The 18,759-nt window shown below is 41.9% G+C and overlaps 1 protein-coding gene across 3 annotated transcripts in view; it reads right to left on the minus strand.

Annotated features, from left to right (window-relative positions):
* LOC123514729 overlaps window positions 1-18,759 on the minus strand; it is a 425,201-nt gene that overhangs the window by 82,831 nt on the left and 323,611 nt on the right. For all 3 annotated transcript variants that reach the window (XR_006677693.1, XM_045272811.1, XM_045272810.1), the window contains exon 3: window positions 12,624-13,393. Coding sequence is in view for 2 of the 3 variants with exons in the window: in XM_045272811.1 (XP_045128746.1) it covers window positions 12,624-13,383 (760 nt within the window). In the remaining variant the exon portion in view is untranslated. The remainder of the gene's footprint in view (window positions 1-12,623; window positions 13,394-18,759) is intronic.

Below are 18,759 nucleotides of genomic sequence, written 5' to 3' on the forward strand. Positions count from 1 at the left end.
GCAGGTGTTGAAGTAAGAGAAAACGAAGCACTTATCTTTTTTTTCGCTTTTGAAATGATAAATAGTAGTAATTCATGTATTATGTCTTACTGTTTGGGTCCGCCGTGGTACAGTGGAACCATGCGTGCCTTGGGGTCCGAAGGGTTTCAAAGCACACGAGTTCGAATCCTGTCCACGGGCCGAGTGTAGGTTGGGCTTCCTCACTCGGGGCAACGGTTTCCTAGAGGCTGGGCTTTAAGATAGGAGGTACCCAAAAAAGTACCCCCTTTAGCCCATAAATTCCCGTGAAAAGCCCAAATGGTATAAAAATAAAAAAATGCGAGTAGGGATCGTACATGTTAGTTTTACAGATAGTCACATTAGTATTAATTCACCATCTTTATTCAGTGGAAAAGGAGCGAAAACATTTTATGAATACTCCTTTGAAAACACTGAAGCTTCACAGCCAAAAAGAATTATCAACAAAACTTTTACCACTTCAGGACATTTATCGTGTAATCGTTACTTCCTCACGTAATACACCGCCTTTCATATCAACCTAACCCAGGATATCCAAAACCTGCATTGACTCACTCCAAACCTTCTCCTTTTCCACCTAACAAGAACTCTTATAGACTCTACGCCGAGACCTCTTACCAACATACCAGTACAAAATACAACAAATCACCACTATCAACACAAATATATGCCAAAAAAAAATTGAAGCAAATATGAAATGCAACGTCGCTTTTCCCTTGATTCAGCACGTTCTATGTATCCATTCAGTGCAAACAAACATGAAGGGAGAAATAAGAGAGCAAAAGAGAGAGAGAGAGAGAGAGAGAGAGAGAGAGAGAGAGAGAGAGAGAGAGAGAGAGAGAGAGAGAGAGAGAGAGACAAAGCTTTTACAATCACATAGACAGACAAAAAAAAAAAAAAGACCTTACCAGTTAGCAGTCAGAGCATTCGGGAGTAAATATTGAGAGGACGCTGCATTCACCAAGAGCTCTAAGGTTTAAGGCCATTATATAGCTGTAGCAGTTGTGAGTTGGGGCTGGCAGGGAGTGGAGAGGAAGGGGGAGCATCCAACACTCAGCTCCCGGGGCCTCTTCACTACTTAGCAGCAGTCCACTACATTACGTTACCAGGAGAGAGAGAGAGAGAGAGAGAGAGAGAGAGAGAGAGAGAGAGAGAGAGAGAGAGAGAGAGAGAGAGAGATATTAATGTCACGAATATATTACGTTACAGAGAATGAGAGAGCGAGAGAGAGAGAGAGAGAGAGAGAGAGAGAGAGAGAGAGAGAGAGAGAGAGAGAGAGAGAGAGAGAGAGAGAGAGAGAGAATCATAAACCTCAAAGAGAAATAGGTTCCTGTACAAAAAACCGACAGACAGCCAGACAAACGGGGAGATTGATAGCCAAACATACGAGTGAGTAAACAGGGAAGCAGGGAAACACGTAGACAGATACACACACAGACAGACAAACAGAGGAAGCAAGCAAAACAGGACGCATGTTAAGACCAAGTAACTGGCAAGCAAAGACAGAAAAATACAGACAGAAAAAAAAACCATGAAGACAAACAGACAGGCAGACCGACAGAGAGGTAGACAGAAAGACTGACAGCCTGCATGAATTTTTAATACTGACATGCGATCGCACATAAAGAAAGAGAAATATAGATAGATGGTGATAGACTGAAAGATTTTTACAGGTATGCCGAGAGAGAGAGAGAGAGAGAGAGAGAGAGAGAGAGAGAGAGAGAGAGAGAGAGAGAGAGAGAGAACAAATAAAGGAGTTACAATAGTATTAATGAAACGTAACCCCTTCAGTACCATGACGCATTTCCATATTCATTCTGGTTACTATTCGGTGATTCTAGAAAGCTTCACAAACTTACTTGGGGCATTAAAATAGTGAAGAGTCTGGCCCTTAATCTTCTCACCCTTGTTAACGTCAAATAAAATAGAGTATTGGTACATAAAACTCATGGTAAAAATGTGTCCTAGTACGGAAGGGGTTATAAATCTCGTGCCTTCAAGACTAAGTCACTTTTTACAATGGATCGTTTCGCCTCAACACCCAAATTTGCAGGGATTTTTTTTCTTTTCTATATTTTTCTTTCCTCTTCTCCTTTTCAAGTTTTCCTACCTCACGAGTCACAAGTAAAATGAATTAACACATCACTTTCACTCCCATCTACACATCCTTTCTCATATTTCCATCTTACAATCTCATTTCGTACTTTCCTTGTCTTCCGCCTTCAATCTTCCTTCCGCCTTGCTGCCACGTGTGATCTAAGCAAACAATGTGGAAGTCTATAATCATATCAACCTCCTCTTTCTCCTCCTCCTCATTCTTCTCCTCCTTCTCTTCATTGTACTCCTCCTCCTCCTTCTCATTGGCTTCCTTTTCCTTCTCTTCTTCCTCCTCTTTCGTTTTCCTTAATCCTCTTCCACGTGTTTCTTCTTCTTTTCCACATCCTTCTATCATAACATCCACAAATTTCTTGTCCTTCACTTCCTTCCTTCCTCCTTTTCCTCTTCCTCCTCTTCTTTCTCCTACTCCTACTCCTCCTACTCTTCCTCCTCCTCCTCCTCCTCCTCCTCCTCCTCCTCCTCCTCCTCCTCCTCCTCCTCCTCCTCCTCCTCCTTCTTCTCCTCCTTCTCCTCCTCCTGCTCCTCCTATCCCCCATCTATCCCCTCTTCCTCCTTCTCCTGCTCCTCTCAGGCCCTCCACGCAGCTTCCATCAAGGCCTTCCAGTGATCGCAGTGTCTGTGTCCTCAAGTGTATAGCAAGACGCTGAGCCGCGATGCGAGGGCCGCTCATACTCTCAGGTGAGGGAGCAAAGTCAACACGAGTCGAGGGGAAACAAGCCCGCGGAAGACTTGGTGTAGGATGCTCAGGGAATGTCTGGTTTACTTTAACGTTATTTTCTCTCTTGTCTTGTTTTGATGAGTCTAGAGTGGTGATTATTAGGTGTTTTTGGTTCTCATAAGGACTGTTTATAAATGGGTTAGTTATAAATGAGTTTCCGTGGCCTTTTCCTTTATTGGTGATGCTGAATTCATGTTAAATTGTGCATCTAAAGTTATTAAAACATTATAGAAAATCTAAATGAGTTTCCTCTCTTTAAACGTTTGGGATCTCATAAGGACGGTTTTCAAGGGACTTAGAGATAAGGATATGCAATGTTCCAATGATCTTTTCTTCTGTTGATGATTTGTAGCTAGTTATGAAAACTGTTTTAAAAATCATGATAGTTTCCTATATTTATGAACGCTTCATAAAGACTGTTTTGAAATATTGGGGATCTTGTATTTGATAGTGCAGCATTCCTGGTGAATTGTAACACTTGAAAATCCCAGTAACTTCCTATGCATATTCTTCAATATTTTCTTAGTTTATGAGGACAACTTTCAAGGTCTTGGGAGGTAAGTGTTAGTAGGTTTTTTTTTATTCCAAGATCTTTTCTCCTACTTAAGATATAGAATTCTTGTTGAAATATCTCTGACTGAAAACGCACTTGAAAATACCGATAACTTTTCTTACTTGAAAGCTCTTGACATTTTCACAAGGACTGATTTCAAAGGGCGTGGCAGTGAATAATAGAAGGTTTATCATGATATTTTCCACTATTGATGAAGCACAAACTTATAAAATCATAGTTCCTAACAAAAACATTCTTAAAAAATTCATTAACTTTCCAGAAGTCGTCGTGTGTAATGCATCAGAATTCCGTCTCATCGAGGCAAGACTGGAATGAATCATTGGTGCGTGTTTGAGTTCATTAATCAAGCGCAGGGAACTGAGAATCGTACTGGACAATCCTTAAGATTTTCTGGCTTAGTAATAAACCAAAAAATGAACTACACATAAACACCTTTTTTTTTATTTTATTCATACTATGTGGGGCTTTTCACAGGAATTTATGGGGTGAAGGGGATACTTTTTGGGTTACCTCCTATCTCACAGCCCACCCGCTAGGAATCTTGACACTCTTTGTAGCTTGGAATAAGAAATGCAAGGTGTACTGCAGACTAAAGTACTCCAGAATTCCGAAGTCGTAAGATTAGCATTACCCCAAATCTCCCCCTTTAATTTGATCACTAAGCGGTGCAACTTGATTACAGGATTCCCTTTTGTCCCGGAATAGGATCTCTGTCTGTGCGTGTGTCTGTTTGTTTGTACTCTCTTCTTTTTATGTCTCTTTTAGTCCATTCCTCTGTTTTATTTTTGTCATTGTCTGTGTCTGTCCACATTTTTGAAGTCCCTTTGTCCTGGAATAGAATCTCTTTCCGTGTTTCTGTCTGTTTTTTAGGGCTCTTTCTTTTTTATTTTTATTTATTTTTTGTTTATTCCTCCTTTATTTATGTCATTTTGCTTTTCATTATATTTGTAAGGAACATTTCATACCTACACACACACACACACACACACACACACACACACACACACACACACACACACACATATCTCTTGCCGTATGAGTCAGCATCGTCACATACTGAGAGAAAGTTAGAATCTCTTATCGCAAGGGCTTTCGAATTCAATCTCATCCAAGTCATTCTTCTCCCATTTCACTCATCAGCATGAATCTCAATCTGTTTTCCTTAATGGCTCCTTCACGTCTCCGGCGTCGCTTCTTCTTGTGCCTTTGCGTCTCTTTATCGACAAGATGAAGAAGGTATTTGAGGTAGGAAAGCCATAATGGAAGGAATACTAGGTGTGTGGTAGGAGAATAGGGAGACAGCAGATCGGTGAGGAAGTTTGTGAAAGTGTGAAAGAGGGAACAGGAGAAAATCAGAGAGAACACTGGATGAGATGTAGGTCGTTGTAGTAATAACGTGAGGCAACGTGTAAAAGTGCGAAAGTGTAAAAAAAGTGAGAGGTAGGTCACAGAAAACGCAGATATACACCGAAAGGTGAATGTCGGGTCCTCGATCAAGGTCTGGACACATTCAAAGAGTCTGGGTCGTCCTGAATGCCTCAAAGACTTGACTCCTGCTTTGGAAACTTTTCGATTCGTGTTTGAGCGTTTGAGTCTTTAGGTTGAAAGTGATTAGAAGTCCGCCGGGATCTTGTAACTTGAGTTCGCCACTGCTGAGCCAGAGTCATGTGTCCCTCAGATCGTCGTCACTTTCTCCACCTTGCTGCCATTGCTGCCACTGCGACATTGCTATTGCAGTTTTTTTTTTCAACTTTGTTACATCCCATATGCTTAAGTTACATTCCAGACAGAAATGCATGATTATAAGTCATTGCCCCAAGAACACGTAACTCAGTGTTTTGCGGAGACAATGAAACACAAAATTTATAGCTCAATAAACTTTTAAATTGCATTCATGCAGTGAATATGAATTGGGAAACTTACGACTGCATTTTATTTCTCGACTTTTTTATATTTTTGCCAACATGATCAAGAATCTTTGCCTCCCTGGAATGCCGTAAAGAACCGCGTGGATTATTTTCACCCACTGCTCTCATGTTGGACGTTGGGGGATACATGTGGGTGAAGGTAGCCAGGGTAACTGACTGCATTGCTTTGAAGGCTGCCGTGGATGGGGCGGGGGAGGCGTGGGCTGGAAAACGGGCAGGCGGGCGGGTGTTGAGAAATGCGCGAGGATAAACGAAACACTCGGAATGTAAAGGTCGCGAGAAATGTATATCAGGTCTCGTGTAAAGGTCAGTGTTTGCAGTGCACATTCCAAATGGAGCGGCAGTGTGTCAGGCCGCTCTATCAGGCCTTTGTGCACTATAACTACCGGCCAGTGAGCCTCGCTGCGCCATAACTGACGCACTGGACCAGCACCGGTGTTCGAGAGTGAAGGGAATGACGCGGCCTGTGTGGCAGCGCGAGGTAATGATCCGCCACCGCACGTCACAGGCACCGCGGCTTTGGACCAAAACGTAGTTGGTATTTTAGAACAGCACCAGACTGTCGCCAATATGTACTCGTGCTCAGCTTGATTGTTGGTACGATGATCGCAGATAAAGGCGATCTTTGCGCGGCTCTCATTCCCTGGGCTAGAGCCGCCATTCACACCCGGTACTCAGAGACGCAGAGACGATTAGGGAAGGGAATTGGAAGGCTATTCAAGTTTGAGGGTATGGAGGAAATGGCAGATGATCAGATTGGGGGAAATGATGAGAAATAGGAGGAGTATGACGGGAAAGGGGAACTGAGGAATAGGATTTAGTGATGGTGATATTACCGGAATGATATTGCACATATTACCTGGTACATCCTCCTTTCCTTGCTACTGTCATGATATTAGAACACGTAAGAGACAAAACTGTCGCTAATTAGTTGTTATTCGTTCATACCATTGTGAAATACATGGAGAAAGGCTTTTGTACTGATATTCTTTCTTGATGAGAGAAACAGCATAGCGTTTCAGGAATTGAAATAATTATAAGATTTGAAAAAGGATTATTTTTTTTATGAAACTATCTGTGACCGAGGACAACTTAAATGAAAAAGCTCACTGAAAATGGCAGATCCTAAAAAAAAATACTAATTAGGTAGGAAACTCTGGTTACTTCCCTGACTCACTGGAAATGTATCTTACAGACACACAGAATAGTACACCAGTAGAATCCTCACTACCCACCACTAATAAAGGGATTGACACGCGTAGGTCGAATGGATTCTTGCAGTTGTTGTTTTCTTATATTCTCATAGAAGGCAACACATCATCAGGACATGACTCACGCACCAGGATTAGACATTCCCACGAGCACTAAGTATTGAACAATGATGAAGGCTGAGGAGCAGTGGGACGGTAGCTATGGAAGAAGAAGGAAGAAGAGGAAGAAGGAAGGAAGGGGAAGCACAAACGACGGGAAATCATTTCAAGTTGTTGCAAAACTTTCCAACTTGCGAAACTTCATTGATGATGTTTTAGTCATTATTGGCCGGCGGAACGAACCGATCAGTGAAGTTTGGAAGTTTGTAGGAAGTTGCATTGAGGTGATCGATGCGGGGACAATATATATATATATATATATATATATATATATATATATATATATATATATATATATATATATATATATATATATATATATATATATATATATATATATATATATATATATATATATATATATATATATATATATATATATATATATATAGAGAGAGAGAGAGAGAGAGAGAGAGAGAGAGAGAGAGAGAGAGAGAGAGAGAGAGAACATTTTCAAGAAGCTAATATGGTTTTTATTTTGTTTTCATTTAGTAACAAAATAAAATTATCGTATAAATATTGGACACGATTTTTATCTTTATATTCTCCCAAACTTTTTATCGTTCAAAGAAAACACAAACTCAGCATAATAGACTCTAACCATAGTGTGTGTGTGTGTGTGTGTGTGTGTGTGTGTGTGTGTGTGTGTGTGTGTGTGTTATGCTCATTTCTGTAACTTGAAAATGAAAAAATAAATGATAATAATAAATAAAAAAAGGAAAGCCCTGCTGTGCTATGGCTATTTTCTCACACTCCCCCAACTGAGAGAGAGAGAGAGAGAGAGAGAGAGAGAGAGAGAGAGAGAGAGAGAGAGAGAGAGAGAGCTTTATCCGACCCGAGCCGTAATCTGTGTGGCTGCAAATATTGTGGACTGGAGAATAGGTGCGTGGAAATTCAGATTTTGTTCATGTGTTACTGAAAATAAAAACAGTAGAGAGCAAAATGCGATGGGTATCATGATGAGGCGACAACACTAAAGAGCTGCAGTATTTTGCTTTTTATTTTTTGTCCTGTTTTTATTGTAGTTTTCGGTTAAATACTTATTTTTTTTACCATGAGAATGTTATGTTTTTCTTCAGCGTTTCTCTCCGTATCACTTCAAGATTTCTATTAAAATGATTACTGTTCTTGATTCATGGAAAAGAAAACAAAACTCATGAGGGGAGAACTGCTGTGCTGTATGAATGTTGGACGCCCCAAAATATTGCTAAGAGAGGTAAAGATTTATATTCGGCATTTATTGTCTTGCAGCAGACGTATGACAAAATGAATAGGAACGCTGCGCTGCGAGTGTTATGGGTTTATGTGGTGGATGAGCTATTGCACGGAACACTGGAAAGCTTTGGCAATGAAAACAATTCATATCTGAGAGTAAGAGAAATGGAATAGAGAGTATTTTCCAGCGAAATAAATCCTCAGCAAGAAAGTGTAATGCAGCTTTGCAATATTTGTTTCAAATCTTTATGGAGCAGTTTATGAGACAGATGGAAGATGAAATGTTGGACTTAAGGCTCAGCTAGTATGGTGCTTGAATAAAAAAGAAAAGGAATATGAGATGAATCAGTTGTTTATGAATTAAAGTTTTCTTATTTATATCTGTCATCCCTTCCCATAAATTTGTCTAATATTTTCGTTTAAACTCCTTGTTAACTCACACTTAACAACTTGATTACCGAGTCTGTTCCATTCATGTATCACTTTATATTAAAGAACAGTTTCTCGCATTACTTGGAATCACAACGCTATGGCACGTGGAGGCTACTCAGCTACCCTGATTTACAAGTGGGTCGGCAAATGGGAGCCTGAGTAAGCCTGGGAAATTCAAACTGTAACCCAGATGGCACAGTTGATCCTGCCTCTCTGTGTAAAGGATTTTTCTCCGCCAGAACCTCAAAGGGCAGCGTGGCGGATCCCGAGGCAACCTACAGCTCACTACACGCCCAAAACTATACCCGCACCTTGCACCACTTGTATCTAAACTGCCTCCTGGTATTTGCATTTTTCTTTATAGTTACCCCTTCGGAATATGCACCCGCCTCCCTGCCCGTACCTGCTGTGAAAGCCATGTGTGAATGTTCCGAGGGTTGTTCTTGTGTGTTGTATTGTGTTGTGCTTAAATGTTTCGTTGCTACATTGTGCTTTCCGCTTCACGATTCAGGCACCTCACCTCAGTTTGCTCAGCTATTTGTGTGTGTGTTTTCACTTCAGTGCTACGTTGTTTCAACTTACTATATTGCATTCATTACTTAAATTTCACTTGGAAGACATCACTTTTTAATTTGTTCATCGTTTGGGATAAGATTTTCGCTTTAATTAACGCTTGCCCTACTATTTAGCATTTTTTTTATATACTTATTAATCACTCTGACACATTTTATCCTGGTCTTTAGTAACTTCCACACATTACACTAGCTAAAACTTTATTCATTTATATAATTCCTTATTGTAATTTCTGGTTTTATTGTTGCAAATCTCAGAGAAATCTTTAAAGTACCTCCAGATTTCATATAGAGTGTCCAAATTTTGTGTCCTGTGTCCTCTCCTTTGTTGATGTGCAGGCGGTCAGAAATTTCCCTTGTATGTGTGTCCACGTCCTAGTCATGTCCTCTTCCTCATCCTCCTCTCCCTTCTCGTCTCGATGCAGGAAGTTGTCTTATGAATGTCGATGCGAAAGCTGTTCAGGCTCTTGATGTGGTCCTTTCTCTCCTCTCTCTCTCTTAGTTCGGTTCTCTGTCCTCCTCTCCTTTCGTCTATTCCTTCCTTCTCTCGGTTCTTGCCTCTTTCCCTCCTTCCCTCCCTTTTTTCTTGTAATTATTCCTCTCTTCCTTCCTCCCATCTTGTGGTTCCTGCATCCTCATTTCTATCCTTTCATCATTTCCTCCTATCCTCGATATTATCATGTATTCCTTCCATCCATTGCTTTAGGTGTTCCTCTCTTTTTTTGCCATCCTTCTCTTCTTCACTCAACTGCTCACTTCCTTCTTTCCTTCTTTCCTTCCTTCCTTCCTTTCTTCCTCCTTTCCTTCAGCTCTTCCATCCTTACCGTAGTGTTTTTTTTCGTTTTTCCCTCCTTTCTTCCCTTCTTTCTTTCCCTCTTGTAGTTATCCTTCCCTCCGTTTGTCCAAGTTTCGTTACCTTCTTATCATAATCCTTCCCTTTTTTTCCCTTCATCTCTTTACTTTCTCCTTTTCTTTTCCACCCCGCCTGTTTCATCTTCCTACTTTGCCTCTCCCTTTACTTCATGTTTTACTCATGCGTCATACATATTCCTCCTTCCCTCCTCTTCCCCTCCCCTCCCTTCTCTGCCTTTCCCTTCCCTACCCTTCCCTTCGAGCGCTGTCTCCTAATTTGGATGGCTGATGTGTTCGTGTGGAGCTAGTGTGTAGGAATCAGGGAATGCATAATCTTTCCTCCACTTTTCCTTCCTTCCTTCTCTTGCATATCTCTCTACTTCTTATAACGATTTTTATAACGAATCTTCGGGCGCTTGCATTTTCTGTCTCCCATCGCTCTCTGACTGTGTGTATGGTCTCCCTAATACATGGTGAAAAATATGCGTGAGTATCAATGGTCAAGTGAGCTAATGAATGTTCGTTTTTCCGCCTGGCTGAATATAAGTGTTTGCAGTTTTGTTTATCAAGTGCAGGGTGTTCCGTAGCATGATTTCACAGCTATGGAGAGAGCAAACGTAAAATCACATTGCAGTGAGGGAGAACTGAGGACAAATGTTTGTGTAAGCCATTATGTTTCATGGCATGTATGTATGCTAAACACACACACACACACACACACACACACACACACACACACACACACACACACACACACACACACACACACACACACACACACACACACACACACACACACACACACACACACACACACACACACACACACACAGAGAGAGAGAGAGAGGAGGGAGGGGAACACTATGTATGGCAGGGGTGTGGGTGGAAAGGCGTTTGTTTACATTTTATTGTTCCTTTTCTCTCTCTCTCTCTCTCTCTCTCTCTCTCTCTCTCTCTCATGTTCCTCACTGCAGCGTTCCCCATCACACAACCGCACTGGGGCGGGTCGCGTGGCATGGACCTGTGGACCTGCCAGGCACCCCTCCATGATGCTGCTTTATGTGATCGAGTTTGTCAGAGCACGTGGCGAGCTGCACTCCGCGCTATGAGATACGCCCACGGTGCTGCACTTCGACCCCCACCCCGCCGATAACTCAGTGTCTCTATGCAATATCCCCAGCGCGGCCCATCACTCCTCGTGTTCGTTGCAGCCTCATCAACACTAATTCTTGCATGCCGCATCATCCCTCTGCTCTGGGCCTTGTGCTGGGAGCTTTTTGGTGTCTATCTTGTTTTGTTTTTAATGTAATGCACCGTGGTCACTAAACTATGTGTCTATATATCTCTGTCTATCTATCTATCTTTCCTTCTATCTATCTGTCTTTCTGTCTATCTATTTAACGTTTTCTCTTTTTATATGTTTTGGAGAGTATAAAAGATATTTATAGATGTTTTATTGCCTTATTTTTTTCTGGTTTCTTATTAAGAAGTCAGTTTTCTTTATTCTTAATTTGTTTTCTTAGCTAGTATTCTACTATAGTTTTCCTTCACAGAGAAACACATTATTTTCCACTTTGTATTTGAAAAACTAATGGTAACAAAATGGAAAACACTGGATCTGTTGGCAGCTTCCACCCTTATCCCGATCCCAGCTCTCGTTCCCAGCAAAGGTTGACGTTCAGCGGCTCGGTCATTCTCTTGATGGAAGCACCGCCGCACCGCCAATTCAGGAGTTCCTTAAGGAAATATTGACACTCTCCACGCAGCAGCTGCTTCATTATGAGGCTTCACAAACCCCTGGAGGAGACGCACACAAACTTGTACTCCTGAGGGTGGTCTGAGGCACACGAACACACACACACACACACACACACACACACACACACACACACACACACACACACACACACACACACACACACACACACACACACACACACACACACACACACGCTCTGAAACCACAGCCCAAACTTTTTATTGGAAAATTTGTAAAGAATATTCTATGAAAAATCTTGGACAAAATAAAATTTCCTTTTCGTTTTACTTCATAAGGGAAAGGAAGATAAAAAGACAGTTTTCCCAGTTCCGTCATTCCCCAAACAGTGCATCGTGGGGATCTGAGTCCAACTGGGAGGTCGTAACACGAGAGTATAGGAGGTACTAGAAAGAAAATTCTAACCTGGTATAAGTGTGAGTGATGACAATGCAAAACTGTGTGTGTGTATGTGTGTGTGTGTGTGTGTGTGTGTGTGTGTGTGTGTGTGTGTGTGTGTGTGTGTGTGTGTGTGTGTGTGTGTGTGTGTATTCACTGTTTGATCTGCTGCAGTCTCTGACGAGACAGCCAGACGTTACCATACGGAGCGAGCTCAGAGCTCATTATTTCCGATCTTGGGATAGGTCTGAGACCAGGCACACACCACACACCGGGACAACAAGGTCACAACTCCTCGATTTATATCCCGTACCTACTCACTGCTAGGTGAACAGGGGCTACACGTGAAAGGAGACACACCCAAATATCTCCACCCGGCCGGGGAATCGAACCCCGGTTATCTGGCTTGTGAAACCAGTGTGTGTGTGTGTGTGTGTGTGTGTGCAAGTGTGTGCAAGTGTGGTGTGTCTGTGTGTCAAAGAGTTCCTTTCACGTGAGGATTAACACTTTTCTTTACTGTCAGAATAGTTTACCAGTTTTCGTTTTTCTCTTTTATGCATATTTTCTTACCAGGTTAGAGTTTTTTCCAATAGTGCGAAGACAGTATTAAGTGTCGAGGAGGATTGCATGGCGAAGATCACCAAGACAAGGTGGAAGAGGCGAACACTTACGTGAGCAGTCCCGTGGCTCGTCCGTCCTGTCCGAGCAGTCTGGCTGGCCGTCACAGTAAGCATCAGCAGGAACACACTCGAAGTTGCCGCATGTGAACTCTGAGATGCGACAACCCAAAGCGCCTGCCTGTAGTAGCGCCGCCACCAGCAACAGTAGCCGCAGTGGGCGAAACTGCTTCAGAAGACGAGAGTGGAGCTGTAGGTGTCTTTGCTCCTGCTGCTTCCGGTGGTGCTGCTGCTGCTTAAGGTGTGGGCTCAGTTCCCCCCATGGACACGCTGCCTCTTTTAATCTCTCCCTTGGATCTTGTGGTCCCAGTCTCCTCAGGTACTGATTGGGGTGATGGATGAGGTGCGGGGGCGGGGTGACGGGCTCCTGTGCTTCCTGCCATTGGTCCTGCTGTAGGTGCTGCTGCTGTTGTTGGTGGTGTTGGTGGTGGTGATGATGGTGATGGTGGTGGTGGTGGTGCTGGGACTGGTGCAGCAGCTGATGGGTGTGAGCGGAGCATGAGCTGGTGGGGGTGGGGGAGGGGGAGGGTTTATGGAACTCTTCTTGGTGGTAGTGATTGTGATGATGGTGATGATGATGGTGGTGATAGTTGTGGTTATGATTGTTGTTGCTGTGATGGTGGTGGTGGTGGTGGTGGTGGTGTCGGCGTGCGTCCCCCTCCCCGTGGGCAGCGGGGTGGCGGTGGTGGTGGTGGTGTCTTCGCGTGTGGAGGCGCGTGGCGGCCGCCGGCGTGGATGGCGTATTGATCCTCATCGGAAACTATCTGGAAGAAAAAAGAGACACAAATCACTGGGTGTTCAGAAAAGAGCTGAATAGTAAGAATGGTAAACACTGAAAACAATAAACAATAGAAGCACTAAAACTGAAATAAAAGAAAATAAAAAAGCAAAATACGAAGAAATCCTAAATCATCCCTGAAATAACACATGAGGATTTAGAATACTGATCACTTTTCACTCCTAATCCTGACGGGGACGCGGTGAGGAGCCTCGGAGCGCCAGCACGGGTCGCTCGCTCTTCCTCGTCACTCCGGAGGCTCCAGCGGCGATAAGTCCAGACGACCTACTTTGCTGAGTCTAATAGAGTGATAAATCGATGGGGGATGTACAATAACACCCGATAAACATGAGGAATAGAGCCAATAAATCACCCCCACCAACAAGGAAACTCTATCCATGAACCACACTCACTCTCCCAGACCCCTCCACTTCTCTTCCTCCTCCTCCTTCTCCTCCTATGAAGTCAATCATCAACGTAATAGCTGGCGTGACTTCCTTTCTTAGCTTGGTGTTGTTCTGGCGAGTAGTGTATCTCACTCTATCGTTACTGTTATTCTGTGATGTTGACTGTCTTTGTGTGTGGTTCCTATGGTGCTGTGCTCAGGGGATTCTTGGGAGAATGAGTGGCTGGGGATGCAGAGATTAAATTCAAAGATACACGTGGAAGAAAGCAGCGGGAAGGGACGGAAGATGAGGGAAAGATGTCGATGTACTGGTGGAAACTTTAGTTCATAACGAGGACGTTTGATATCCGATGGCGTGGTTTGCATAATTGATTAATTGTTGCCGTCGGTAATTATCACGTCCAAGATACTTATTAACGCTGGACGAAAATAATGTCTACAAAATTCAGCTGCCAGTTATAATTAGTTGAATTAATGCACTCACCTTGTCACTGCAAAAGAGTGTGTTAGTTTGGAAATCTGTTGACATTATTTTTGGGGTAACAAGTGAATTTACTGGGTATATACATAGATTTGAGAATAGTAGATGGACATATTGGATTATATTTCACGTAGGTTGTATTCAGTGGTTGACAAGTGTAGATCCAATGGTTCCCTACAGTTTGCCTTATGTATACAGGTGCTTATGTTTAAGTAGAAAATATAGTGCAGATTTGCAGAACATATGTCGATTAGAGGGAACTAAGGACGAAAAGCAAAGAACATAGAGAGCTGTTGAGTGTCTTGATTTTTAGTTTATTTCCTTTTATTCGATTGGGGTGAGAGAGGACGCAAAGAAGAAGAAGAAGAAAAGGAAAGAAGAAGAAGTAGAAGAAGAAGAAGAAGAAGAAGAAGAAGAAGAAGAAGAAGAAGAAGAAGAAGAAGAAGAAGAAGAAAAAGAAGAAGAAAAAGAACCCTTGACATGTACCACAAAATAATTCCGTTTAGGCAGAAGGTACTATCATAACCACCTGAACTAAAGGAAGCAAACACGTCAACCGGACGAATGTAAACCACTGCTCTTTCTCCCACCCTTCCCTTACTCTTTTAATGGTACTGGCGCGTACACATACACTATCTCTCTCTTTCTCTCTCTCCCTCCCGGTAAGTGGCATCTACTGGGCCTCATAACAGTATATACTGGGGTAAGTGAGGGTTTTAATGCGCAGTAATCTGTTGTGATACGGGGAGGGCATCGCATGTCCCGACACACAGGAGGTGCTTGTGGTGGGAAGAACGGGAAACCAACGGGGAAAAAAATTGGACTGGTGGGAGGAGGAGGAGGAATACATATACATACATAGGAAAGACGAGTGACAGGAGGCCTTGCGACCTATAACGAGGTCACTCGTTTACTAAACTACATGTACAGAAGCTACATACTTAGTAGGAGGTAAGGATAGAACAGATGAAGCTCCTCCCCACCCACCACTCCCTCCGGCGTCACCCGGCAAGAAATAAGACGAAAAATACACCCCGACTGCTGAGAAGGACAATCGGGGAAATTTACACAGGAAAGATGGGAAAAAAGAGAGTACTAATGTAACTACTACTATCGCTAAGAAAAAGAGGTATCTAGTGTAACTACTACTATCGCTAAAAGAAAAAAAATTATCGGAAACCATTTTCTTTATAAAACTTGTCTAATTTACTTTTGAACGTAGCTACCGTGTTAACTTGGACGACGGACGCTGGCAGCTTGTTCCAGTGTTCAACTATTCTTACGTTAAAAAAGTTTCTTCGCAAATCAGTATTAAATCGCTGTCCTTTAAGCTTCAAGCCGTTATTTCTCGTTACTGATTGCGAAAGCTCAAAAAGATTTTCATAGTCGATCTTATCTATATTTTTAAGTATTTTAAACGTTTGAATGAGGTCACCTCGGATGCGACGATCTCTGAGGAGGAGGAGGAGGAGGAGGAGGAGGAGGAGGAGGAGGAGGAGGAGGAGGAGGAGGAGGAAGAAGAAGAAGAAGAAGAAGAAGAAGAAGAAGAAGAAGAAGAAGAAGAAGAAGAAGAAGAAGAAGAAGAAGAAGAAGAAGAAGAAGAAGAAGAAGAAGAAGAAGACGAAGAAGAAGAAGACGAAGAAGAAGAAGAAGAAAGAGGAGGAGTAGGAGGAAAAATAAAAAGAGGAGGGATGGAAAAATAAGAGTGTAAATATAGTTGTTTAAGGCTTTTCGTGCTCGTAATTTGTAGTTCTCTATCCCATTTTGTGCATCATGTTTGTTTTAGTTGCTGTTAATCGCAAATTGTTCAGACTTTATCGCTACTGAACTGATCGAGATGTTGTTTTGATCTGAAACATTTATTTTCATTCTTGCTTTATATCCATGTATTTGTATAAGCACTCTGTGTACGTCAAATATATTCCTGTATCTGTCTATTTACCACCTGCCTGTCCGTTTTCTGTTTATAATGATCCTAATTATTTATCTTTCCTTGCTATAATATATACATTATCCCTCTCTGTATATTTCTGTCTATCTGTCCGTCTATTTACCAGCTACCTGTCCCTTCCCTCCTTCCTAAACATAAACTACTTAACCTCTTTTTCGTTGCATAAACTCGTATTCCGCAAAATATTTCATCGCCCAACACTCCAGTTTTTTTTTTCCTTTCATTTTTGTTATGTGCGAGCAGTAAAGTTGGCAGCGATCATGTTTTGGCAGTGCTTGGCGAGGGTCGGTGGCGCTAAAACTAAAATGTGTAAAGATTTTCCAAGATAAAGCTTTCTGTTTGCTGTGATGTTGGGGGAGAAATACGGCCTGGGGCATGAGTATTGGAGGGTGAACAGGATGGGAATGTTCAAGAAGAGGAGGAAGAGGAGGAGGGAAAAGACGAGGAAGAGAGTCAGGAGCAACACACACACACACACACACACACACACACACACACACACACACACACACACACACACACACACACACGCAAAATTATGAGAAATATTATTAACAGAATCCATCACATGGTAATCTGGTATTTGAAATTATCTTTGTACGTATTCTTGCTAGTAATATGACCCAAGTCTTCTTAAAAAACTTTTTTTCTAATTATATTTACTTTCAAAGGCCACAGAGATTTTAAAAGCTGGTAATGTTGTATATATGTTAGATCATCAGTAGAATTATATAAATACTCGTACATCTGAAAATCCATAATAACGTGTTCTAGAGCCTCTTAAAAGGTAATCGTAAGACGCCTTGATATTTAAGAGTGCACGTCTAAAACATAGCAGTAAGAAGGTTCTTTCCCTGTAGCACTCTGTCAGGAGAAAATAAGAAATTCATATGATATCACTTGTGTTAGAAAGAACAGGTATAAGAAAAATGTTCATACTACAAAGGGAAGGAAAAATATCTCAACTGCCCACTTTGCATTTTACTCACGGGTAGCGATATTTATTTCCCACGTGTCTAGGAGGGCCACCACAGAGAGAAAATATGTGGAAAAAAAAGCTCCACACAGTATTCCTCTCCAAAAAAGTATGAAATTCTAAGAAAGATATCCAGTTTCATTCCGAAGGTATCTTATTTAATCTGGATTCTTATCTTATGATATAAAAATTAGCAAAAAATATATGAACACATCAAGTACTGAAATATAAAGAATAACATGAAATTTAAAGTATTTTTGTACAAGTGAACAGGAGAGTAATTATTTATTGATTCGGACAAGAGAATATTTAAGAAGGAAAGGATAAGAAGGAAAGAAATATCGTTTGTTTGTGGAAAATAAAATAAAAAAAAACAATGTAGTAAAAGCTGAATAAAAAGTAATAAGGAGAGTAGGACTTTCAAAATGAGGAGGAAGAGGAAGAGGAGGAAGAGGAGAAAGGCAAATGAGAAGGAAGAGGAAGAGGAAAAGAAGGATCAAGAGCAGGAGGTTGATCATGACATCTGAAGACCCATTGCCTGAGGGTGTTCACAGGTTCACACGCTCCCAGCACACGCGGGAAGCCGACCACTGATGCAGAAGCGAGAGTCTTTGACATGGAAATGAGAGCAGCAGGAGAGAAGTGTCCGCAAGCCGCTAATGTTCCCCTTGAAAATGTAATGCTTGAGAAATATGTATAATGCATGTCAATTACGTCTCTCTCTCTCTCTCTCTCTCTCTCTCTTATTAATGTGGTGATGAGCCTTACTTTATTCTTACTCTCTTGGTTACTTTCGGCTCACACCACCTTCGTGTTTCCGCAATGCATTTCACACCTCTTCAGCCTTTTAATCAAGTTCCCGCCTGTGTCTGTCTCCCAGCATTTCACTCTCTCTTTCTCTCTCGTCGCAGCTTCCCCCGCCGTGCCCTGGCATATTCCTGGGTTGCTAATTTGCCGCTTGTGATTCGCCCTGTGTCGCAGACTGCCTGAGAACAATAGTAGTGTCTTAATTATGACTTCCCGCTCCGCCGCCACCAACCTGACGGGGCCTTTGGATTAGCGGGTTTGTTTGTGTCTTGGTGGCATCTTCTTCTCCCAGTGTTGTCTTTAATTAACCCCCGCCATCCTTCCAGTACCACGATACATGTTAATTCCTTTGTTCTTGTGACAGTTTAACCAGCTGTAGTGCAAGATATTTCGGTTTTCATGTTTCTGGTGAAAGTTTAGCAGGTTTTAACTCTTCGATACTTTTGGGTTTTCTTTAAAGATCGATAAGAAAGTGTAATTTCAAAACCAGCCATTGATACTATAAGAATTGATGATTTAACTTAAATAAATAGTTAATGGCAGTAAGAGTGTATTGGTTATGTTTTACACGTACATATTTGTCTGTCCGTCTATTTACCACCTACATGTCCAGTTTTCATACTTTCAATGGTATTTTCTAAGATATGTAAGAGACTCTACTACTGAAAGATGTCTAAAAATTATGTAGTGTTAAAGTGTTAAAATTAATCATCTGGTAAATATGCCTTCTC

Source organism: Portunus trituberculatus, chromosome 38, assembly GCF_017591435.1.
Source record: "Portunus trituberculatus isolate SZX2019 chromosome 38, ASM1759143v1, whole genome shotgun sequence".
Taxonomy (NCBI): Eukaryota; Metazoa; Arthropoda; class Malacostraca; order Decapoda; family Portunidae; genus Portunus; species Portunus trituberculatus.